Raw genomic sequence first — 24,039 nt, 5'->3', positions numbered from 1 at the left:
GGGGTCATATGATTGTTGGGTTTTTCTCTGCATCTATTATTGTACGATCTACTGTACAATATAAAGCGCCTTGAGGTGACTGTTGTTGTTTTTGTTGATTTGGCGCTATATAAATAAAATTGAATTGAACTTGACATATTAGTGGTTGAGGTCACGGGAGCCTCGTCTGTGGTTGTGAAGTTTCTTCGTTTTTAAACAAATGTACAATTTGCTACATTTTTACAGTCTTTTGAGGAACATTAATATCTGATCCAGACAGAAACAGAAACGAAAGCATTTAGTGAACAATCTATGTAATGTCTGAAACTGGACAATTAATTCGGCTCCCGTTTATCTGACTGCGTCATTAAATAAATAAATAAATAAATAAATAAAATAAAATAAAATAAAATAAAATAAAATAAAATAAAATAAAATAAAATAGTTGATTGTTGGAAGTGACCCTCAACTATAGCCCAGACACTTCCCACAAAGATTCCCATCACCACTGCAGGCATAAATTTCTGATTAAAGGCAGAGAACCATGAAATAGTGTGTTTTCCAATTAAACTTCTCTAAGTATCACTTATTTTTATTTTATTTATTTATTTCACACTTGGTACAACAATTCAAACAAACCAACCACACTTTCTATCAAAAAGCACTACAGCCATGTGTGAAAAGGAGCAGGAAGAAGAAAATAATCTTATTACAGGGTGTTTACCTGCATAAAACAATTGTTGGTCCAGATTGTTTTTAATGGACACATCACCTTATCAAAGATGAGTGGGTGAACCATACCTTTCCTGGCCATCTGAGCTTCCCGTGATCCCGGAGGAGCATTGATGTCTCCCGTGCCCTGGAAGTAAATGTATTTCTTCACAGTGATGAGGTTAGGTGCGAATTTCCACACATCCTCTCGGTCATCGATGATACAGACCATCGAATCTCCACAAGGAAAAAGGTTTCTATCCAGGAAAGAAAGAAAGAAAGACAGTGCTCAAAACAACAGTAAAACTGCTGAGCGTCATGGCAGATGCTCAACACAGACAGCCCATTAAAAATCTAGTAGTGTTATTTGTGGTTACAGGGAAATAAGGGGAACATCAATTTCTTATATCAAAGTTCCGCTTTTGGGTTTCCAAGAAGAGGCATCGCTGGCAACCACTCATAAGTGACACTGAGAAAGAACAATAGAGCGCTACCATTTGTGCTGCACAAACATGAACAAACAATGACAATACAGACATTAAACAAATGGATAATGGCGCTAAGAAAATGATTTGGATTAACCAGCTCCTGGGTTTTTGGTTATTGTCTGCTTAAAACAAAAACAAACAAAGAAAAAAAGAAAAACGGAACAAAAAAAAATGTTTTATTCATGTTTTTTTATTCAGTGGATTCTCTACTCATTTTGCTGTCACGCTTATTTTGCTCCTCTGCTCTCTGTTTCACCTTGTGTCTCACTGCTCCGCCCCCTGTGTAAAGTCTCTCCTCCACGCACTCGGAACACAGCCAATCAGATGAGAAGGCAAAGCATAACAACTTGTTACATAACTGGAAACCGAGTGTAAATACTAGAATCAAATCCTTACATAACCACCAAAGAAAACCAAAAGAATCATACCCCGAATCTTTCTCTTTGTTTTTAAAACAAAACCCTGTATAGTAGAGTCCAGACAGAAGACAACGACTGATCACTAGACTAAGCTGTGAGCGACCGATCTAGTCTTAGGTAGGAAATTCTCACCTAAGATTCCCAGTCTTTGAGAATGGATCGATGCATTCATCTCTAGAAAGGATTCGATGAGAGAAAAGCTTCTTTTCAGGATCCAGGAAGCCTATAAAGAAAAGCAAAAAAATGCAGATTTAAATTTTTTTTTTTTTTTTTAAATCTATGCAACTGTAACCACTTCTTCAACACAACAGTGGATATTTTTCTTAAACTGACAAGCTTTTCTTGACCTTCTCTTTGGTCTCCCTGAATGCAATCAATCCAAGTTTCCCAGGGATTTTTACTGAAATAAAATGTCTATCAAGAAACGTGGACAGTAATGTACTGTGACTAAACAGGACAGCCACTGTACAGGCTGCAAAACCACAGCAAAAGCTGTCAATGGCAGGAGCGCTGATCTCAAACATGTTGAATCACTGCATCAGGGTCAGCAGCAAAATCCAATTCAAAATGCATTAAACATTCATCATATGGAGGCAGAACAGTACTAGAGTGAGACTGCCCCTACCATTTATTGCCTGATGAAAGTTTGCACCCAGAATACTAAAAACAAGCTGCTTAGACACACTAACATATCAATATAACGTTACTGAATCAGAAAGCTGTAAAATATTTTCATTTAGAAAGAAAGCAACATCAGGACTACTTTGAGCAGCCAAGCGCTGTGCAAAGTAAATATCTGCAAACTTGGCAAGAAACCTGCTAACATCTGAGACATTACATGGGTTTAGTAAGCGTTTTAAACTTTAAGTACAACTGCAGCTTGCAGATAGATAAGTGATCCAACAAAACATCAGCAAGAACACAAAGTATGAGCAGACACTCCCCTCTTATGGACACAAACGGGTAGTACAAGGTGAAAGGTTTCCCAAAGTGTCAAAATGCAAAAAGTGAAAGTGTAAGATGATTTAATACATATCCGAACTTTAAAGTGGAAAGGTGCTGCAACATGTAAAACAATACGTTCCTTACCAGCAATGGTGTGTGCATAAAGGCGGCTCCCAAATGTGAAGACATGCAGCTCATAGAGCTTGGCGATTTTCTCCAAGAACTCCTTGCAGTGTGGGCGAAGTCGTGTGTGAAGCATAGGCTCTCCTCGGCCAAGCTGGAAGTGGAAAATGCCCTGAAGGACACAACAAGAGATTAAGAAAACGTCAGAAAGAAGCTGCAGGGTTGGGTATCAGGATGCACTATTAAAGATTGTCAATAAAGACATTATCATTGCTGACAAACTGAAAACCCCTTGATCTTGTTTTTATGGGAAAACAAGGACTTGTGAAATACATGGGCAGGCTCAGCAGCTTAGTGTGTGTTTGTGTGTGTAGCTACATTACAGACTGATTTATGATTCTTTTATTTGCGCTACTTTTAGAGATCATTTTAGCATTTATCGATATCCTATAGCAGTGTCTTGTTGCTACAGCGGAGGCTGTTCAACAAAAGCTACATTGTACGAGTGTTTCAAAATAGCACTTTGCTAGAAATCAAAAGATGTGGTAGAATAAAAACCCTGCTGACAGTGATAGTTGTGTGAGGGGAGACCAATACCTTGTTGGACATCCGTTGGCAGTGCTGTTCAGTGGTGTGAATCAGCGTCTGGTCCAGGTCTACCATTAGGACCAGCTTTTTGTTGCGGTGGAGTCTCTGCTGGTCCTCTCTGCCCAACTGTTCTGCTTGCTGTTGGGAGCGATTGAAGGTAATGAGTGGAAAATTAGAAAAACGTTTGCACACTCTAGGTTGTGTTTTTGTACAGCACAGGTGCAATAGATATTAGAGAGAGATATTTTCAAGGTTTATGGTTAAGAATTTTTTGTTCAAGTTTGTGTGAAATTGTTAGTTAAGTGCTTGATAGAAACTTAACGAACAGTAGCTGCGTCCAGGTCATTTGTTTATGCTCTCGTTTAAAATAAAATTCTCTCTGCTTTTAAAGCTATGGCCTGTATATAAAAGATGGACACAGATCCCATTGTTAAGTGTGAGAATGAACAACATGAGCGTTAACAACATCAAAGAAGGAAAGATGTCAGGCTTATTTTAGAGAAGCAATTGTTGCTGTGAGAAGACCATTTCGAAACAATCTGAAGCCACAAGGATTATTCCCAAGACAAAATATTAAAGGCAAATCTTCCCAGGAGTGGATGTTCCACCAAATTCAGCCCAAAGTCAGACTGCACATCCTCAGAGAGAGAATGTAAACAAACAAATTACTCTACAAGCCTCAGATAGCATGCTAAAGTTTGTTACAGTATAAGAAGACTGGAGAAGTGTAGCATTTTTCTGCCAGAAGAAAACTTTGTCTGTCTACAAATAACACATTTGCTAAGTTGCATATGAACAAGCCACTGGAAATGTGTGAACAAAGGCCAAATTGCACAAAGCCACGTCTGGTGAAAACCAAATCAACACCTCATTCCAGCTGTCGAGCACAGTGGTGGAGGTGTGAAGGTTTGAGCTTGTTTTGCAACCACAGTCCCGGGCTCCTTGTAGTCCCCAAGTCGACTATTAAGTACTCTCTATGCCAAAGTACTGTAGAGTCAAATATAAGGTCATCTATCAAAAAGCTAAAGCTTGGCAGAAACATTGTTAAATAGCAGGACAAAGATCCCAAGCAGCAAATCTACAAAAGAATAGCTGAAAAAGAAAAGAATCAAGATGCTGCAGGAGTTGCACCTTTCTTGCAAACCTCAATGAACTGAAGCAACACTGTAAAGCATCAGTTCTTCCATAACAACTGTGTTCTATATTATTAGCAATTACTTCAAGTTATTACTGTTAGGACTGGTTTGATAGCCTACTGAATCGCAGGGTGCACTTAAGAGTTTCACAGGACAGCACAGAAGTCTGTAAAAACTTTATCACATTACTTTATTTCATGTTTACTGCACATTTACTCTGATTTAGGTCGAAATGAATTGGCTCAATGTCAAAGCAGCTATTACAGGCCTTTTTCAGTAGTACCTACTCGGTTCAGCTTGGCTCTTTTTATGGTTTTTCATTAGGTGGTAGTACTACCTAATGGTACCAGTACTCGGGTGGGATTCCAAGTGATCTGAGGCAAATTGAAAATGTGACATCAACAGACTGTATGCAAGCGAGTGACACCCAGCAACAAGGGAAATGGCTACAGAAGAACACAACACTGTGGACCCCCCCACACACACACACACACACACACACACCACATAGCAGCAGATATACCTTGGCATCATTGTTGTTGTGTTTGTGTCGCATACAAATGACATCACAGGACTTTCTGCCGTTGCTATAACGACTGCACCTGCATTAGATCTTACTCGATTGTGATGGAAAACGACTGAAACAGAGTTGCGTTGAGTCAAGCCGAGTAAGTACTAGTGGAATAGCGCTTTTGGTAAGACCAGTCAAGAACTTGCAAATGCGTGGTCACCTACATTTAACTGATTAATCAATCATAAAGATGCAAGTCATGTTTACCGGAATTAGGACTACTCGACTTTTGCAATAAAAAAACAAAAACAAAACAAAAACACACACACGCGTAAGGTTTATCTGGCCTGCCAGTCCAGTCCTCCACGTAGCTTCATCATATGACTCACCTCAGAGCTCACCATCAGCTCAGGGACACTATGCACCATGGAGACTGTTGCTGTGGAGATGGGAGTTTGCTGGTTCCCATTTGTGCTCTGGAGCCTGAGAAGGAAAAACAGAGTGGGCGTCACACATTTTTTGCATCTCTCAGGTCTTTGAACATATTGCGCCGGGAATAAAAAGAGAGCTTTGAAAAACATGCAGATTTGAAACTGCTCCACTTGACAGCCGCTATGTTTGCAGTGAGCACAGAATACACCTCACTTACAAAGTGATGGTGAGCATTTCAAGCTACTTCAGGAATATGTTAACATGACATCCCAAAGTGACACCTGCTGAGGCAATTCTGTGCCACATCATGTAAACTCTGTCTTCAACAGAGTTTACATGATGGCTCTTTTTCAACAGAAAAAGAGCCAGACTTTTACTTCACAACAGCAGCAGCAGCAATTATAGTAAAACACAGACTCTGTGGGTCTATGTAAAAATCATTTGGTGTGTTTTGGAGTTTTATTAATAGCTTCAAATGCTCTTGCTTTACCAAAGTGATTCAAAGAAAAACTGCAGAGTGCGAGTGCTTGATTTGGGACCAGAGCTGCAGCTCTGCACTCTGTATATGATCTCTGGCACCATCTGATGGCAATAAATGAATCAGGTTATATCGCAAGCACTACATTCAGTCAGTGTTTAATTTCAGTAAAAGTATGAGCTTCAAAGTTATGAGGTTCCAAAAGTATTCTCTAACTGAACCACGACTACAACTGGTGCCTGCATGGCACTGTCAGCATGAACTTTTTACCATTTATACAGGACTGTTTCCCAGCAAACAGGCTGCTTGAGTTGAGAAACCACAAATAACTTAGACATTAAATATAACTGGTTAATGCCGTGTATGTAACCTTAGCCTTTTTGTATCAAAAATATAAATGTCTCTACATTATTAGAGAGAGAACTCCAATAATGAGAAGATTATATGAGCTAGCACTTAGAGACAGTGGGAAGAAAGAACTCACATCTAATAGAAAGATACTTCTGGCAGAGCCAGGCTCAGTGACGGGTGGACATTGGCTGCAACCAAATTCTTCAGAGGTGGGGCAGAAGAGAAGTATATATATTAAAATTACTGGTAACAGCCAGCGTTACCCCTCAGCCTCCGAGAAGAAACACCTATGGTATCAATTTTAAAAGCCTACGAGCCTCGAGTTATCACATTTGTATAACATTTAACCTTTGACTTTGAGATTTATACTCATTTTAACTTTAATGGCTGAGGGGTAAAAAATGGTTTGAAAAGCTCCTGAGAACCTTTTTGCATCTTGCAAAGGGTTTGACTCTAACTGAAAGTCAACCAGTAGATTGTTGTTTGAGCTAACTAGCTGTAGCAACCTTTCAAAAATCAAATCAAATCAATTGAGTAGATTATGTATATAAACAACATGTGCTTTTCAAGTATCTTGAGGTAAGTGTTGTAGATGAGCTTTGCCCCACAGATCAAACACTTGTATATAAGGTTAAACTGGTGATTCTAAATTGGCCACAGAGGTAAATCTAAGTGTGAATGATTGTCTGTCTCTCTGGATTAGTGATAGTGATAGACTGGCATCTATCACTCCTATGACAGGCTGGACAGGCTCCAAGAAAACAGACAGAGAAGACAGAGAAAACAAAAGAAAGACATACTGCCTTTACCCAAAGCACAAGGACAGAAAATAAGGCTTTATAAGACATAGGTTCTATGGAGCTTCCATACATAGATGGTGTTGAACAAGTGGAAAAACAAAGTCTGGACTCTCTAGATCTACAAATGCCTCCCTACTAAAACATCCTCTGTAATCACATTTTAAAAACAATGATATCACATAGTTCAAATGCTGAGCTAAGTTTAAGTTCATTCATACAATTGAGTAAATGTAATATCAAATATATTATCATCATATTATTTTGGTTTACATTTAATCATGTTTGTACATTTAAAGCCTATCAATAATGGCATTTTGCTTGGTTTTTGTCTTTGAAAACAGCGTTGGGTAAACGTCACAGCTATCTTTTTTTAAAGAAAACATTTTTTAAATTTTTTGACCAATTTTTTCAGAATAGTTTTCATTTACTCATTTTGCTAGGTTTTGTTCACTTTCACCCCCCTTTTCTTCTGCCACCAGCATGTGAAATGACGCAACCATGACATCCATCCCAAATGAACCTATATGGAGTGGTTTGCTGTTCCATTTTAGTTTGTTTTATTGTTTATAGATATATCTATGTAATAAAAAGGGGTAAGTTGTAGTTCTTGGGGGGAAATGCATGAGCAGATCAGAAAAACACAAAGATTTAAGTTAAAGACAAACAAACAAAAAAAGAAAGAAAGAGATAAAGCATGTATTTACTGAGTTAGATCTTGACCACATTCGGCACATAAGCCCTTCATGACAATGGGATGGCTGCATTCTTCTATTCTGGCTATGGTGCCCCTGCAAAAAGGAAAAAAAAAACAGGAAAATAATTAAAGACCCAGTTTACTTGCTTGCAAACTGAAGCCTGAGACTGTGCACAGATTCTCATTAACTGTAGCATGCAAGTATATAAAGAAACATATAAAGAAAGGTATTAGTTAGGTGTTTCATTTTATTTAGCTGTAATAATAAGACGCTGTAAAAGTACTATAAATAGCTAGCAGTAGATTAAGCAGGGAGCAAGAGTTTACAAAGAGTACCTGAAAGCAGCACGACCCTTTCCTAACAGTAAATAACAACTATATCAGCTTTGAATGTGTATCAATATCAAAAGGTGTCGAATTTAAATGTAAAGATTTCAAAAACAGAACATTTCTTTTAAATCGGATATATAATTCGCATAAAAAGTGATGCTAATACATAATAAAGCACAAAAAGAACGGTCAAACCATTTAAAACGAACTTCAAAATCTCCTCTTTTGGTAATTAACTGCTATTAACGCGTATTAATTCTCCCGTTACTGTGAATTAATACGCGTTAAAGTATATATATATATACGGCTGGTTCAAGCTCACGAGGATAACGGCTGCCTCCAGGGTCACTCTTCTACCTGTCAATCTGCACTGCTTGTATACAATTTTGTGCACGCGATAGTGGCTGCGTCAAGGCAAACAGCACAGCACGAGCGCATCTACCACGTGGTCGTGCCTTCAAAACAAAAGTGCGGAGCTTTGGGAATTCAATCATTACTGTACGTTAATAAAATTAACTAAAATTCTGATTTAGCAAATACAATTGTTTTCTAACTTTCTCTTCCACTATAATCACAACTCCTGAAAAAGCTCGATAAAACAACATTTATAAAACACGATGCTTTTATTTTGAAAGCCCCCCGACGAAACGCCAGCTTGTTTATTTTGCGGTACTTGACTCTGGTCGGAGCAAACGCTTCACTGTGTTGCTTTGAGCGTGGCTAGCAAACAAGCTAACGTCAGGTTAACAGCGTTAGCTCGTTAGCTAGCTTAGGTACAATGAGCGTGAAGACAGCTGCAACAAAACGGAGCTGACACAAACAGGGAACAGGTCAGCTAACATTAACGAGCTATAGCAAGCAGGGTGACTCACCCAGGAGATATGACTTCTCCAAGTTGACTGCATAACTCCTTCACTATTCCAGCACGGTCCGATTTCACCTTCTTCTCTGGCAGCCTGGCACCATCAGTCCCCTTCTCCTGAGGTATGGGTGCACACAGTGCTAGCACGGAGTCCACGTTAACAAGAGAGCCGGCTTTGACTTTCCACTCTATAAGCCGGACAGGGAGAGCCCCAGCTGGCCAGCAGATATCCGCCACCTGCACCATGGGGCCCTCTGCAGCTGCACCATCGCCGCCACCACCAAAATCTGCAGGAGGATCCTCCATCTGCCCCGCACTCTCCAAAAACAAAATCTCCTTACTTTTGAAAAGCTGACAACTTAAAAGGTATCCACTCGACTTCGCAAACCCCCGTGTATCATTAAAACGTGCGAACCGTCAACATCGAGGAGAATTAAAACAAATGTGCTGCAGATTTAAACACAGCAGCTCCACAGTCCCAGCTACGTTCGCTCTTCCCGCCCGTAAACAGGAAAGCGCAACACTGCAGCGACACGGGTCGCTACAGTATCCGGTATACAGCAAGCCACTCGCGAAAAACACCAGAGAACTTCTATCGTCTCCGAGAACGCCCACTCTTTGGATCTCTATTTTCTTAGAGGGCGCTCGCGAGGTAGTCCAGAATGAATACATGCCTGTGGACGTGAAGCCCCCAAATGTAAATTCCGTCGAGGATTTTATGCTGGGGACTTTATCGTGTGTTTTATAGGTGAATGTGAGGCAAAATTTTTTACGGGGTTCGATTGTAGTTAAAATGCGTTTTTTGTGACAGCGCAATAATAAGACACTTTACGGCATCTGCCATTTTGATTTGGGGCATAAAGCTAGTGAATCCTAAATTGACCAATCAACTTGCAGGTTTGGTTTTAGGAAAATCCGATTATCTTTTTTTAAGATAAAGGAAATGATGTAACTGTTGTTATATTTTAGGTCGTAAAAATTATAGGTATGCAGAAAATAATGACAATAGTAATTTGTGGGTTTTTGTCTAGAAGCAGGTTTTACCCGTTTAGGTCCTTTTCACTTGTGATCATCGAGGACGAGCTCACCGGCGCCCTCTGCAGTGCCGCTGGCTAATCTACAGTCAGTTTGTGTACAGTGGGATTATTAGGAAATGAAACTACTTCCCTAGATTATCTCTGAACGCAGTTTCTACTTAGGTTTCAAAATAAAACGACTCGTGCCTCTTTGTGACGCTTTTCACAATGTTGCCGTAAACTTTTAAAGTCACCAATGTGGTTATTCTAAGTGCTCCTTATTATAGATATCACCTATATAGCGCTTACATATTGTGTTAAAATCCGTGCAACCGTGAAAGATCATTATTTATGTTTTCCCTTTTTCTTTAAAGCTGCTGAACCCGCACAGACATGGTGTTACCTGACGCAACGTGATGTAACATATAAGTAACACTACACAAGTGTCTCATGGGTTTTTTTTGCAATAAGAGCACGATATTTACAAATACAGTAATGTTTTAAGGTGTAAGTGAAGGAGGTTGTTATAAGTTTAAGAAAGCCTTAGGTTTGATTGTATAGGTTATACCGGCCCTCGAGGTATGTTAATATTTAACTTTCCAGGCTGAAGATGGGACTGAAGGAAGTCAGCAGGGGATATAGATGATGACCTTACAGGACAAGGACGTACCTCGCACTGTTCTAGCTACTCAATGACGAAGAACTTAAGCACCTCCTTCCAGAGTGTTCCTTACAACTAACCGAGATGTTTCACTGCCCGATTTCTTTTTCACGCAGGTGTGAAAACGCCTTTCTTCTTATAGTTCACAATAAAAGCCATAGAAATAGTCTTGAAATACCAGTGATAAAACATAGCTTACACAAGTAGCTTCCGTTAACGTTTGGTTTTTAAAAATGATTTTATACTATGTTCTACAAAATATGAAATAGACATCATTTTGTTATTAAATGTATAAACGTTGTTGTGGGGTTAATGAAATAGAATCTTTTTTTTTCATTGAGGCAAAATTAGTAATTTAAAGGAACTCATGAAATTCCTGAAATTATATTTTAAATAAAATTATGTATATTGCACACCACGGGGCTTCTGTTACCTAACCTAGGTCATTGTCAGTAGGTGGATGCAGTAGGTCGTTGGATGGACTTAGCACTAGTGTGGTTAAAGTTCTACAATCTATTTCCATCAATAAATAGACCTATTTGCTAAAGACAGGTTCTAGTTATTAACACAACGTGTGATGTTAAATTAAGTTTTCCTTTGCACATTTCTTAATTTTAGAGACACACACACACACACACACACACAGTGGAGGGAAGTATCTGCATTACACAGGAAGTTTCCCGATGATCCACATATTACATCCACCATGACTCGTCTCCCATATCATTGGCACTGTATCAGTGCAAAAGAGACAACGATAGTGCAAAGGTGGCCCAGGTGGTGGGAGCCAATCATAATTCAGATACACACATGTCCAGTGTTGGTAGGAACCAAAATTTCTGTGAGGTAGGGGGACCTTTGTGTGTCTTCAGGCAGGAGGTACGGGTGTGGTTTTAAGACGGATCTAATGAGTTAGATTTTTTTTCCTAAAAGAATCACATCAGATAAGAAAAATGTGACTATTTTCAGTTATCTCAATAATAAATAAGTAAGAAATCTTTTCACTTGTAGTTTTTATTTGCACGGCCGAACGAGCTGTCAAAAAAAATAAACGGAAACTACAGTATGTGGGAGGGTACCATCTCGCATTGCGTTACCCTTTGGTTAAACATAAAGGGAACCAGTGTGCTGTTAGCAGTTTATGAACGGGAAAGGTAAAGCGTTTACTGGTGGCTGCTGACACGGAATATTAATACGTCTCTTGGAGCGGGTCTGTTTTAATAACTCGGAAACATGATAGCGGAGAACTGTAAAGTGGTAAATAAATCGTATTTACTACACATTATTAACCCAATTCTCTCCAATTAGCAAGTTAATTGCTAGCCAGCTGCAATTGTTCCCGGTGTGTTGGCGTTTGTATATATTATCTGAAGTTTAAACTAAATGCCAAGGCCGTGTTTCAAAACCATACTGCTACCTAGAGTGTTTTAAAGCTGGTTTTGACATGAGGTAAGAACACATTCAGCACTCTGTTTCCAGCCATGATGTGAGTAGGAGAATGAGACTGCATGAGTGGATCGTGCGCGCTGGAACACTTGGGAGGATGGGGGTTGCTCAGGTCCCTGACCCCGCTGCCATGTGTGAATTCATTTATCAGCACTGGAAACATTTTGTCCCTCAAAAGCAAACTGCCAAGAACAACAAAGTCACAGTATAGCTGCTCACGTTCGCCTTGAACCAGACGTTCTCGCTTCCCGTCCCTCGTTTTCTTGTTGTTTCATGTGTGGGACTGTCCTCTGGGCCCACACTTTACTTCGTGCCCTAAACCTCTTTACCTAACTCGGGGGGTTGGTTAATGTTCACTTAACCTGTGCTTTTCTGCCCTCAGCTGAACGTCTCTATCCAGCTTATGCAGCGAGCTAAACATTAAATGGCTTCAGTAAACACTCAGGAGACCGCGTGGCATTCTTCAGAGCTTTACTGATCCTTATTTTCCTTTTTTGTAAAAAGATTATGCCTTTTCAAGGGCGTCAGATGCAGGAATTTACAGAGACACAGCCAAATGGACCTTCCCTGTCGAGTGCTGGGAGAAAACCACTCCTTGCGCTCTAACATGTGCTACCCTGTCAACCCACTAGATGGCAGGCTAGGGGGGACAGAATATGTGCAAACACAGAGTTCAGATGTGTCAGATGGAAGTGGCGCTGTAGTTCACTCATACACTGCTTTGTTTTTCTTCAGTTGACGTTATGTCTGCATCAACTGACTCTCCTCCGAAGAGCTCCGCTTCCTGGATCTTCATCCCTCCCAGCAAGGCGATCTTTCAGTTCACTCAGGTAGCAGACAGCTGAGGACCGTAGATGAGCTTCAGGCTATGCTCAAGTGTGCATGCAATGAGACTGTATGTGTGTGTTTTAAATCTTGCAGGGATGCTAAGCGCAGAGGCTTGTTATGGAAGACGCTCGTTGGCCTCTCTGTTGGCGTTCCTGTGGCGGTGAGCATCAAGTATGCCGTATCGGAGCCCAGACAGAGGAGACAGATGAGGATTGTGATTGAAGGGTTTGGCCGCTTCTGCAGGTTTGTATGAATGTCATTATCAGCATCATGAGATTCTAACACGTGTTCAGTCTGAGGCTGTGAAATGGTCTCTAAATGGTGACTTCTTATCTATTAAACTTGCATATTAGATTTGTATATCTAATAGTGTTCTCTAAGTATTGTCAGGAACATTAGCTAAAGTAGGTCATTTTTTTTCATGAATGGATAAAAGCAAAAGAAACAAAAATATCCTGACAACATTTCCTTTTATGGAAAGCGATAATTTTATCCCTCTTATAAGGTTGTAAATTCCATCTCATTACTTTTAGTTTTTGGGTTACACCACAAGACTGAGAGCAGGGTGGAGACGGGCAGGAGCAGATGTGTGGCCAAAGTCAATGTATTCAATGGCTTCTGTTTTGCCTCATTTATTATTCTACCAAGAGGTTACGTTTTTACTGTCCGTGTCATTCATTCATTCTGTCTGTAAACATAACAGCCCAAAAAGTTAAGACTGAACTCTGATGAAACTTTGGGGTGTAGAGTGGGGTCATGTTAGCTTTGCATCCACTAAGCTATTCAAGGTCAGCTTCATTGGTCAAAACCTGACAAAAAGCCTGATGGAAACTTAGAAACTATTATTCTTGCTAGTGTGGTGTGTTTTATCAAGATGTATAAAATCTACTTTATAAAGACTGAAAGTATCAAAGTTGTTATGTTGATGTGAAGCTCAAAGGCCCCATAGAGCTGTTTGAAACGGTGTTTCTTACTGCCATTGTTTGTATTGACAAACATATCGGCATATAGGAAGTGATTTATTGGCATTCTAGGTACCTCTTAACTTTGGACATCTGACCTCTTCTTAAAGGTCAAATGAGGTATAAATATTATAAAAATCTGTTATCCTTTAAACTTTGCTTAAACTTCAGTTGCTTTTGTTTGTATTGGCAACATTTAGGAAGTGATATGGGTATATGACGATTCTAACTATCACTCTGCATTTAAATATTGACCTTTGACCTCACTTTTACGTTTCACATCTGCCTTTTTTCAAGTTGACCCCAGAATGTGTTTCATCCTTAAATAAGGCATTGCCAAGAGAAAGAGAGCTACCTAACTCAAGGGACGAACTAGTGTTGTCTATGCATAACAGACAACTTTATGTTACTGGCAGCCTGTTGCCGTGTAGTGTGTCCTTAAAGATTTGAGGAAACTGAATGCTGTGAGAAGGTCATGTCCTTAAAGAAGACCTGAGACAGCATCTGTGAGCTACATCGGGCCCTTCAGTTGGTGCATCTGTTCTCTGAAGCCTCCTCAGAAGTGGTCTGAGTGGAAGGATGGCCAAATTACACAAGAACTCAACTGAAAATGCATCAAGTCTGATGAATCTAGTCCTCACTGGACTGTATGGAGGATCTTGGGAGAGAGACTACAACAGTATGACTGTAAAACATGGTGGAAGCTCTGTCATGTTTTGGGGCTGCATTTCAGCTAGTGGGGTTGGGGATCTTTTTAAAAGTTATGGATTGTACGTGTAGAAAAGTGCCATCTGATTTTGGAAGCCACTGTGGGAAGAGTCAAATTGTTTATGGCTTCATTTTTCAGCACAATGATCCCAAACACAGTGCCGTAAAATACCTGGACAGTGTTCTGTTGTGTGTTTATTCCATCAGTCATGGATCGGCCCCCCCAGAGCCTAGACCTCAGCTTTCTTAAAGCATTAAAGCAATGTGGGAACATCCTGATACAGAACAGTAGCCAACATTCAAAGAAGAGCTTTGCCTGTCCTTCAAGAAACCTGCAGAACTAGTCCCAAAGACTACTTGAAGAAACTGCAAGAAAGTTGACGTACGAGAGTTCAGGCTGTGTGGAAGAATAAAGCTGGCTGTGTTAAATGTTGAGGTTCAAGCTTGTTACAATTATACAAACTCTGTTTTTTCCTTCTTTGCTGTATTTACATGTATGTTTGCACGTTTCAATAAATCGCTGCTCCCCTTCCCGAGTTTCTTAGCAACACTTCCGCGCAGCGCTGTCCGTGCCTAGAAGCCATTAGCACTGGGCTTAATTGACCCATTCTTACCAATCAGAAGATCGATGCATTGATCCCTGATTTTTCCAGTCCATGTGCTGAGATGTCCTTGAGCAAGATATTGAACCCCAGTGCATCCGTGCAAGTGCATGCTTAGATAAAAGTGACATAAAAATTTGCATCTTTGAGTTTTCAACCGAGTAGAAATGCAGAACGCACTTTTACCAAATGCTGCTAATAGGAAATCGAATCGTAGATGTTTTCTCTCTATTTTATAAGCTGCAGATATCTTTGAGCTGATGCTAGATTATTTAAGTTGATTTCCAGATCCCCTTCCTCACACAACCCTTAACGGATCAGTATGTACTTCCAGCGTGGAACCAGAAATCTCATGCAAATGCTTAAACCGTTACACCGCAGAACCATTGGTGCTGCTTAAATGAAATTAACAAGATAATATGTATGAAAGGATAAACATGAGGGCAGAGAATGACTCTGCTGTATTGCAGCAGCCCATGTGTGTGGAGCCTAGTGGTAAATGAAGAGCACATGATTTTTATTACACTAGTGCTGTGTCACTGTATTTGAAGTACACTTTTGCTTTATTCTAACTTGCTGGAAGTGTAACAATTTGCCTTTCTCGGATCAGTTCAGACAGACTACATTTTTAAGAACATTTTGCCATCCTCACTTTTTTTCTCACTAATCTTTATTATAGAATAACGATCCTCTTACCGGCGATCGTGTTAGGAATCGTCATCACATGCTAGCAACTCTGTTTATTTGTAAGTCAGACCTTTCAGTTCCAGTAATCATCAGATATGTGTGTGTCCCCAGATCTCTCTCTGTGGGACTCTTCATTTCCGCTGACTACTGGTGGACCACCAACGTGCTGCTTCGTGGAATAGATGAGGTCAGTTTGTTTTTAGAGTGGGTCATATGGATTGACCCACTCTAAGCTTTGGCTGAAGCTCTGACAGACCAAGGATTTCTTTCATGACACCTAATGCCAGGGTCAGTGTGTCGTTGCAAAGCCTGCAGACGTCTGTGTCCCGCTGCATGGATATGCTTCCCCAGATATCACTGACCCACTGAACAGTGGTACAGACAGCAAAATGTTCTTCAGATCCTTTTATGTCTGTCACAAGTGCTCAGGGTGAACCTGCTCTCTCTGTGAAAAGTGCAAGGAATCAGTGGTGGAGCTGCCAATTCTGGTATTCTGTGGCATATGTCAGTCTCTGTGGTGCCAGGGAGTGAGCGCAGGGCCCACTGGAGGATGTCGACCCCTCAGGCCACCCTTATGAACCCATACAAGGTTCCCATGGCAATGACTTCAGCTTCCAGGCCCCTCTTCTGTGAAACCAGCTCCTAGTCTAGATTCTGGAGACAGACACCCTCCCTACTTTCAAGATCAGGTTTAAAACTTTTGACAAAGCTTATAGTTAAACCTGGATCAGGTGACCCTGAATCCTCCCTTAGTTATGCTGCAATACTTTCAGACTACTGTGGGCTTGTCATGGTGCACTTCTTCTTCACTGTGTTTACACCCCACTCTGCATTTCCACAGTGTGTGTTTTGTCCTGTCCTCCTGTTTGTTTTTGGGTTTTTCCTTCCCAATGTCCCCAAGTGCTTAATCAAAAGGGGGGTGTTTTTTCTGTGTTGTTTTAGGGTCTTTACCTGACAGTATAAATGCACCTTGAGGTTGCTGTTACTGTCATTTGGTGCGTTTATAATAAAAATGTAATTAAATAAAGTCTGTTTCTAATTGTTTCTGTCCTGTTGGAGGTCATTTTGTAGCTCTGGGCCTTCTATGGTCCTCTCCAGCTCTCCTAGAGTAACTGCCTTTCTCCTAGAATCTCCTCTGTGCTCTTGACAGGTTTGCAAACAAACGTTCTGGCAGTGGGACTTATTGATGTTCCATGCTGGAGGTTTTGAACTACCTTTGCAGCCTCTGTAGGGTCCAGGTATCGCCCCAGCAGTGACACTGACACTGGCTAAATGCAAAAGTAGTCAAAAAACAGAAAAGATGAGGAGGTAAAAATGTCAGTGGCCACTTATAAAGCCATTCCTGGTTTGGGGGCTGTCTCATTGTTGCCCCTCTAATGCACCTGTTTTTAATTTCACCACCTTCTGCTGCTTGACTGGCCACATCAACATCCCAGAAGCTTCACTGAATTGATGCTATTCTCTCATTAAAATGTGCCCCTTTCATTTTTAGAGTACATGTACATTATTTTCTCCCTTCAGTCACTTTATTACATGTGGGGTCCAAGCTTCATGTGAACTAGAAGGAACTAGTTAGCATTGATTTTTAGCACTGATGGCGTTAATGCTTTCTGTACGTGTATTTTCCTGTTAGAGCAATCCATCCTACGTGACTGAGATGTCAGCTTGCCACCAGAGGGCAGCAGAGTCCATCGTGGAAGGAGCCATAAAGAATGGAGGCCTGTACATTAAGCTTGGCCAAGGCCTGTGTGCTTTCAATCACCTGCTACCCCCTGAGTACATCCACACCCTGCAAGTACTAGAAGACAAAGCTCTAAACAGGAGGTACAAAGAGGTGAGCAGTGCAGCACAAGCAAAGCACAGGACTCGTGAAAGAGGACGGAGTGACACTGGTCAGGATGTGTCTGTCTTTAACAGGTGGACGCTCTCTTTGAAGAAGACTTCAACAAGACCCCTGATAAGCTTTTTAAAGCATTCGACTATGAGCCCATCGCTGCTGCCAGCTTAGCTCAGGTTCATAAAGCCCTGCTGTTTGATGGGACTCCGGTCGCTGTGAAGGTGAGCTGCTGAAATCACTGTTAACCAGTGTTGGTCAAGTTACTTGAAAAAAGTAATCAGTAACTAATTACTGATTACTTCCCCAAAAAAGTAATCTCGTTACTTTACTGATTACTTATTTTCAAAAGTAATTAATTACTTAGTTACTTTTTAAAAACACGATTTACAACCTGAAGAGGTGATAAAGCGATAGATCTTTCAGCCCAATTCTACTTTTTCTACATAATCCATCATACAAAATGTAATCAAATGGAAAAGTCTCTTTTTAAAACTTGTTTTGTTAGTTTTAATCTTTTAACTTTATGCATCAAACAAAAATTTAATTATATGCAACATTCTCTGACTTGAATAAATTAGTTTAACAGTTAAACCTATTTTCTGCACATTCCAGCACATAAAATAAAATATTTTTGTGTTTACACTCAGTCTTTCAAATAGATGCAAGTAAAACACAGCAGAAAATAAATAAAGTCAAAGACTAGCGGTCCTGTTGCTCTATTTTCACCTGTAAAGCAGGAGTTGGGTAGGTTTACCCTGGTGCAGGTGTGCAGCCGTCAGTTCAAGAATCCGTGAGTTTCTCTGTGAGTTTCACATTACGTCGTTGCGCACTCGGCGCTTGCTCGGAAGTTTAGGGGTTTTTCGCTGTAAAAAGTTTTCTTCCCACGCACAACGTTTTTGTTTTTGTCACTTTTTATGGAATCAAACTCAAAGTAAGGTCAGTACTTCCACGCTTTAAACGCTGCACGCTCATACTCTCTCCCACAATCGATATGTGATCCATTGTTGATCTGCAGACAGCTGTTGTCACTAACGGCGCACTCGCTTACGTCACTGTCGTGAGACATTCTCGCAAAAAAGTCACGGTTTTAGTAACGCAGTAACGCAGCGTTCCTACGGGAAAGTAACGGTAATCTAATTACCGTTTTTGCAATAGTAATCCCTTACTTTACTCATTACTTGAAAAAAGTAATCAGATTACAGTAATGCGCTACAAGTAACGCGTTACTGCCCATCTCTGCTGTTAACATTTTAAATGACCTCACTATAGCAGTGAAGCATGAGCCTCATGAAACAATGATTCAGTTATATCTGAGGTTTTATTTTTGGTTATGGGAAAGTTTGGTCCTGACTTTTAATAGTTTCTCGTCGTGTTTCACACAGGTGCAGTTCATTGACCTCAGGGATCGCTTTGATGGAGATATCCGAACATTGGAGATCCTGCTGGATATTATTAAGTTCATGCACCCCAGTTTTGGGTTCCGATGGGTCCTTAAGGTCAGAAAGTGTCTGTATGACTTGACCGATTCACTCGATGTTCTAAACCCAGGGTGTCCAACTTCAGGCCTCGAGGGCCGGTGTCCTGCAGGTTTTAGATGTGCCCTTGATCCAACACAGCTGATTTAAATGGCTAAATTACCTCCTCAACATCTCTTGAAGTTCTCCAGAGGCCTGTTAATGAACTCATTTGAGTCAGGATGATATCTAAAGCCCGCAGAACACTGGCCCTTGAGGCCTGGAGTTCACCACAGTTTTCTGTTTAGAAAACTTCAGAAATTACAGAGTTTTATTGTAATTTGTGTAGGACTTGAAAGGAACACTGGCTCAGGAGCTGGACTTTGAGAATGAGGCCAGGAACTCTGAGAGGTGCGCAGAGGAGCTGAAACACTTTAAATTTGTGGTTGTACCTAAAGTCTTCTGGGAGCAAACCAGCAAGGTGAAGTTGCTGTCAGTGGTACATAGTAGTGCTGGGCGATATGGAAAAAATATTTATCACGATAGGAATTATTTTATACGACAATAACGATATATATCACAATGTACCACCTGACCTGTGGTCATCTGGAAAGTACGCAGTCTGTAAACAGCGAGCGCAGAGGGTGCGGTCTTTGTTAATGAAATGGATGGTTACGCTCATGTAGGGCTGCGTATCTCTGCTCGTCACCGTCCAGGCCAGTCGTCAAGGCATAATGCACAACACTGCAAACATCCTTCTCTACTTTGGGCCGGCATGCGTCATAAGCGAGGCAACTCGACTTTATTGAAGTGCTTACGACCGGACATAACGTACCTCGGATCAAGGACTTTGACGAGGTCACGAAAGCTGTCCTTCTCAACTACATAAACAGGGGCCATGCCTTTACAAATGTAACGCGAGATGGCTCCTGTGATTTGTTTATGGCGCTGGTACGTTTTCTCATAAGGGCCTTGTGTGAAAGACTGCTGTATCTTCGGCTGGCTATAGTTTTTCTTTTCCCAACTTGCTCCCATCGTTCCACAACTTGGTTTAGCTTGAATTTTCTAGATTCTTGAGTATTCCTTTTCGTGGACCTTCTGTAGGTGATAGAAGAGATTTGTTGTGTTGCCATCGGGTGCAGGAATAGTTTTGTAGCATAGCTTGCTTCTGCTCCGTGTTGGTGCTGTTGAACCCAAAATGTAACCAAATCACAGACGTACCCCCTCTTTTCGGTCAAAGTGCTTCTTCCTGGGCTGCCTGTGTAGCTGTCTCTGTCTGTTGCATGTCGGGGCATGAAGCTGCAACATGTCGCACGTCCATCGTTTTGAGTTACCGTAAAGCATGTCACAAATCCGGGTGCACGTAAAGCAGCACCATGACGCAAAACCACAAGACGGAGTTTCTTTGCGAAAAATATCATTTTTTTATACTTTATTTTCTCTTGCATAAAGTTAAGAGTATGTATAGTGAGAAGACAACACTAATATATTTGCCACAGGCTATTTAATGTTATATTTTATGTAATAATTTATAAAATTATGATAGAAACGACAGAAGACAAATGGCATGATAGACACTTTTCTATCGTCCACACGATATATATCGTCATATCGCCCAGCACTAGTACAGAATAAGTGCACAATAATACTGCTCGACTTCCATCAGCGTCCTCTTTATTTTTTCTCTCCAATACTCAGAGAGTGCTGACAGCAGAGTTTTGCGACGGCTGTAAAATCAACAGCGTGGAAGAAATAAAACGTCAAGGACTGAGTCTGAAAGATGTAAGCTGACGATACTCTAAATCCTCGAGTCACTCACCTCTTCTCACCCTCAACCAGTTGTGGCAGGTGGCTGCCCCTCCCTGAGGTTTCTTCCTGTTAAAATACATTTTTCCTTCCCACTGCTGCCAAGTGCTTGTTATTGTTGGGTCTGTGCAACATAAACCACTTTGAGGCAACCGTTTTTGTGATTTGGTGCTATATAAAATAAATGTAGCTTTATTTTTCAGACTGCAGATAAACTGATCAGAACATTTGCTGAGCAGATATTCTACACGGGTTTTATCCATGCAGACCCTCACCCCGGGAATGGTAGGTACATCACATGGACTGTGAGCACGGAGCCACTGGTGTTGTTACTCTGCATTTTTAAACCTCAGCATTAGTCTTTTGGTTTCCTCCATGTTGTTGTTGTTGTTGTTCTTTTTAATGACCCAAAAAGGCTCATAATTTGGAATGAGGGTACATTTTAAACCCAACACTGGCTACCTTGTAAGGACAATCTTTACCTTATAGAAGTGATTCAATAAAGTCCTGTGATTTCACTCATTAAAACTGAAGCACAAACTTCCTGGATGCTCTGTTCCACATGACAGGACATGTTGTTTGTCAGTTAATTCCATTAAAATCTACGAAAGGCATCAACACAGCTCACAAAGAAGCCAGACACCTGTAAGCCTTAGAAAAATCCAAATGAGAAAAGTCACACACTTGAGTGTTTATTAAGAAACTTGTTTATAGCAGGGTTGTTAAATCAGTGGCTATGTGGGAAGTTTAATTCTTTCAAATTCTGAGATTTTTTGTTTTTACTTTATTTTTTTACAGTAACGTTCATAAACAAGTTCAAGTTGTTTACTCATGCTAAAAAAAAACATATACATATCATATGAAATGACATGAGTTAGTAACAGAGGTTCTAAAGAGAAGAAGTCACTCAAATTTGGATCATGTGTTGCAGTTCTCGTGAGGCGAGGTCCTGACAACAAGGCGGAGCTGGTGCTGTTGGACCACGGCTTGTACGAATACCTCAGCCAGCAGTAAGAAACTGATGAGTCGGCATGAGATACTCTCAGGTTTTTGTTCAGCTATCTGCTTTAACTCTGACCTTTGAACTTAGAGATCGAGAGGCCCTCTGTAAACTTTGGAGGTCCATAGTCCTCAGGGACGAGGCAGAAATGAAGCAGCAGTCCAGCGCCCTCGGGGTCAAAGGTCAGGACGCTTGACTTAAACGGCATGTTAACTTTGTTATGAACAAATGTGGGGATTAAAATCAAACACGAGGGCTTGCCGTCCTCTGCAGAGTACTTCCTCTTCTGCGAGATGCTGCTGCAGCAACCAATCAACATGCACAAGTTGGGTCTGTCCAACATCCTGAGCAAGGAGGAGACGGCCTACATGCGTGAGATGGCCGTCCACCGCTTCGAGAGCATCATGCAGGTGCTGAAGTCGATGCCTCGGCCCATGCTGCTGGTGTTCAGGAACATCAACACTGTGCGGAGCATCAACATCAGACTGGGGGCGCCGGTGGACCGCTACTTTGTCATGGCCAAGAGGTAAACACCCTAACACAACATCTCAGGGGTCAGGGCCATTAAGGATGAGATCAGATTGTGTAAAGCAATATTTCTTTTGGGAATGTCAGTCGGTACTTAGCTTTAAATTAGTGGGTATGCTGCGTGTTGCCCCTGTGTGGATACAGCTGCAAGGATCAGCTAATGAGTGTGCACACCATAGTTTCACCCGTATACACTTCTGACTCCAAAAATCATCAGCCAAAAACCCTAATGCACAGACACCAGTAGGTGATGGCTTATGACTCTGTCCATCTGTTATCTACAGTCTGTTTAAAACACCTGATGCCTGGAAGTATTCAAACAATGAAGAGCGTAATGAGTCAATGTCTGCTGGGCAGTTAGTGTGAACCCTGAGTAAGCAGAACCCAAAGTGAGCCCCACACACACTCAAAGAAAATCAGGCCTCAGGATCGATACGTTTGTCCTTATTTGGTTTTTTTGAGACGCTTTGAACTTTATTCTGTGCTTATCAAAGAAAAATGTCCCCACACGGTTGGTCAAAAAGCACTATGGATTTCTAGTTCAGGACCTTGCATTAACAACTTAAAGGCACGTGACCTCTATTGGACAAAGTTTTGTGAAGAAATAAAAACCGATCAATGCACCGCATTGAACTCCATCGCAACTTCCACAGTCAGCTCATTTTCCAGCATGAAAGTTATAATAGAAATTTCCCCACAGCACAAAGTTGTTTGAGCAAAAATGCAGAATTTTAAACCTGACGCTGATGTTAGGGCTGAATTACATGTTTATTTTTAAATGTAATTTTGTGTCTCGGTGACAATTGAAGTTGATTAAAACAATACTTTAAAATATCTGCCTCAAGAAGTGCTGCGAGTGATAATCTTTTGTGAAGCCTCCACATCTCCAGCAGAATGTCGTAAAAGTTTGCAGATCTTGTGCATGTCTCTTTTTCTCATCAACAGCGCCGTGCGAGGCTGGGGGAAGATTCAGGCTGAGAAGGTCGGCGTCCTCCCCCAGCTTTGGCTCTTCCGCTGGGGGAGGACTGCATGGGAGAGCGTCAAGTTTGAAGTTGCTCTGAGGTGTGCAATAATTAAAGAAATTATGTTCTGTGATTGGAGCCACTGAGCTGATTAGATTACTTTTACAGATCAGAGATGGTGGTGATGAGCCTGACACGTGCGGTCCTGGCGCTGCTCCAGTACTTGGGCCTCCTATCGCTGGACTCCGACTTGTACGAGTACCTGAAATAGCGCACAAGCGTCTCACTACAAAGGATTCATTCCAAGCACAAGTGAACACAGCTCATCAGTGAGCCTTTTGCTGCTCAAGCAGCTCCGAGTGCTGGTGGTTTACGTTGCTGCTCGACCGTGACCAACGTTCCCACCAAACCACCTTCAGGGTCTGCTGGGGGAGAATGTGCTCCACTGCAGGACTGGAAGCATCCGTTCCAGGGCGAGAGGAGCAACACCACCAATGGGACTTTTAAGTAATTAAATCTTATTTATTTTAAGAGTAATTTTGGGAAACCAAATCCAATGAGGTTTTTAACCTGCAGGTTTTTTAATGAAGCAGACATTTTCTCAGTTATTCTGTCAGACAGTATTTTGTCCAGTACCACCTGACTGTTTAAATTATGAGAACATGGTAATAAAACACGAAGAAATCACACCAGTC

The 24,039-nt window shown here is 41.1% G+C and overlaps 2 protein-coding genes across 6 annotated transcripts in view; one reads left to right on the top strand and one right to left on the bottom strand.

The window, feature by feature from the left end:
- ctdp1 (CTD (carboxy-terminal domain, RNA polymerase II, polypeptide A) phosphatase, subunit 1) overlaps positions 1–9,153 on the bottom strand; it is a 102,039-nt gene extending 92,886 nt beyond the window's left edge. For all 3 annotated transcript variants that reach the window (XM_005942580.3, XM_005942581.3, XM_042228657.1), the window contains exons 1-7: positions 8,858–9,153; positions 7,666–7,749; positions 5,290–5,383; positions 3,263–3,391; positions 2,687–2,837; positions 1,730–1,820; positions 781–947 (exon numbers count right to left, since the gene is read on the bottom strand). In XM_005942580.3, the coding sequence (XP_005942642.1) occupies positions 781–947; positions 1,730–1,820; positions 2,687–2,837; positions 3,263–3,391; positions 5,290–5,383; positions 7,666–7,749; positions 8,858–9,153 (1,012 nt within the window). The remainder of the gene's footprint in view (positions 1–780; positions 948–1,729; positions 1,821–2,686; positions 2,838–3,262; positions 3,392–5,289; positions 5,384–7,665; positions 7,750–8,857) is intronic.
- Positions 9,103–24,031, top strand: adck5 (aarF domain containing kinase 5). 3 transcript variants are annotated; one of them, XM_042228659.1, is made up of 15 exons: positions 9,103–9,213; positions 12,706–12,800; positions 12,892–13,041; positions 15,869–15,944; positions 17,391–17,591; positions 17,675–17,815; positions 18,977–19,090; positions 19,398–19,529; positions 20,747–20,830; positions 21,058–21,139; positions 21,786–21,864; positions 21,945–22,036; positions 22,128–22,380; positions 23,328–23,444; positions 23,513–24,031. In XM_042228659.1, the coding sequence occupies exons 3-15, from the start codon at positions 13,004–13,006 to the stop codon at positions 23,613–23,615; spliced, it is 1,512 nt and encodes a 503-aa protein (XP_042084593.1). In that variant the 5' UTR covers positions 9,103–9,213; positions 12,706–12,800; positions 12,892–13,003; the 3' UTR covers positions 23,616–24,031. The 3 variants fall into 3 exon arrangements, with proteins under 3 accessions (XP_042084593.1, XP_042084592.1, XP_042084594.1); XM_042228658.1 differs by lacking the exon at positions 9,103–9,213 and adding an exon at positions 11,530–11,781; XM_042228660.1 differs by lacking the exon at positions 9,103–9,213 and adding an exon at positions 11,790–11,973.
- The last annotated feature ends 8 nt before the right edge of the window (positions 24,032–24,039 follow it).

The sequence above is a fragment of the Haplochromis burtoni genome, unplaced genomic scaffold, assembly GCF_018398535.1.
Source record: "Haplochromis burtoni strain Fernald_Lab_line unplaced genomic scaffold, NCSU_Asbu1 Contig_340, whole genome shotgun sequence".
Taxonomy (NCBI): Eukaryota; Metazoa; Chordata; class Actinopteri; order Cichliformes; family Cichlidae; genus Haplochromis; species Haplochromis burtoni.
This window is presented reverse-complemented; position numbering and strand designations above follow the sequence as displayed.

What these genes read in the sequence shown, in the direction of transcription:
- adck5 (XM_042228658.1), top strand. Translation starts at nt 11,758, where the DNA reads ATGATAGCGGAGAACTGTAAAGTG. An exon ending in GGGTTTGGCCGCTTCTGCAG is followed by an intron (nt 13,042 to 15,868) that starts GTTTGTATGAAT and finishes GTGTGTCCCCAG; the next exon opens with ATCTCTCTCTGTGGGACTCT. An exon ending in TAAACAGGAGGTACAAAGAG is followed by an intron (nt 17,592 to 17,674) that starts GTGAGCAGTGCA and finishes TGTCTTTAACAG; the next exon opens with GTGGACGCTCTCTTTGAAGA.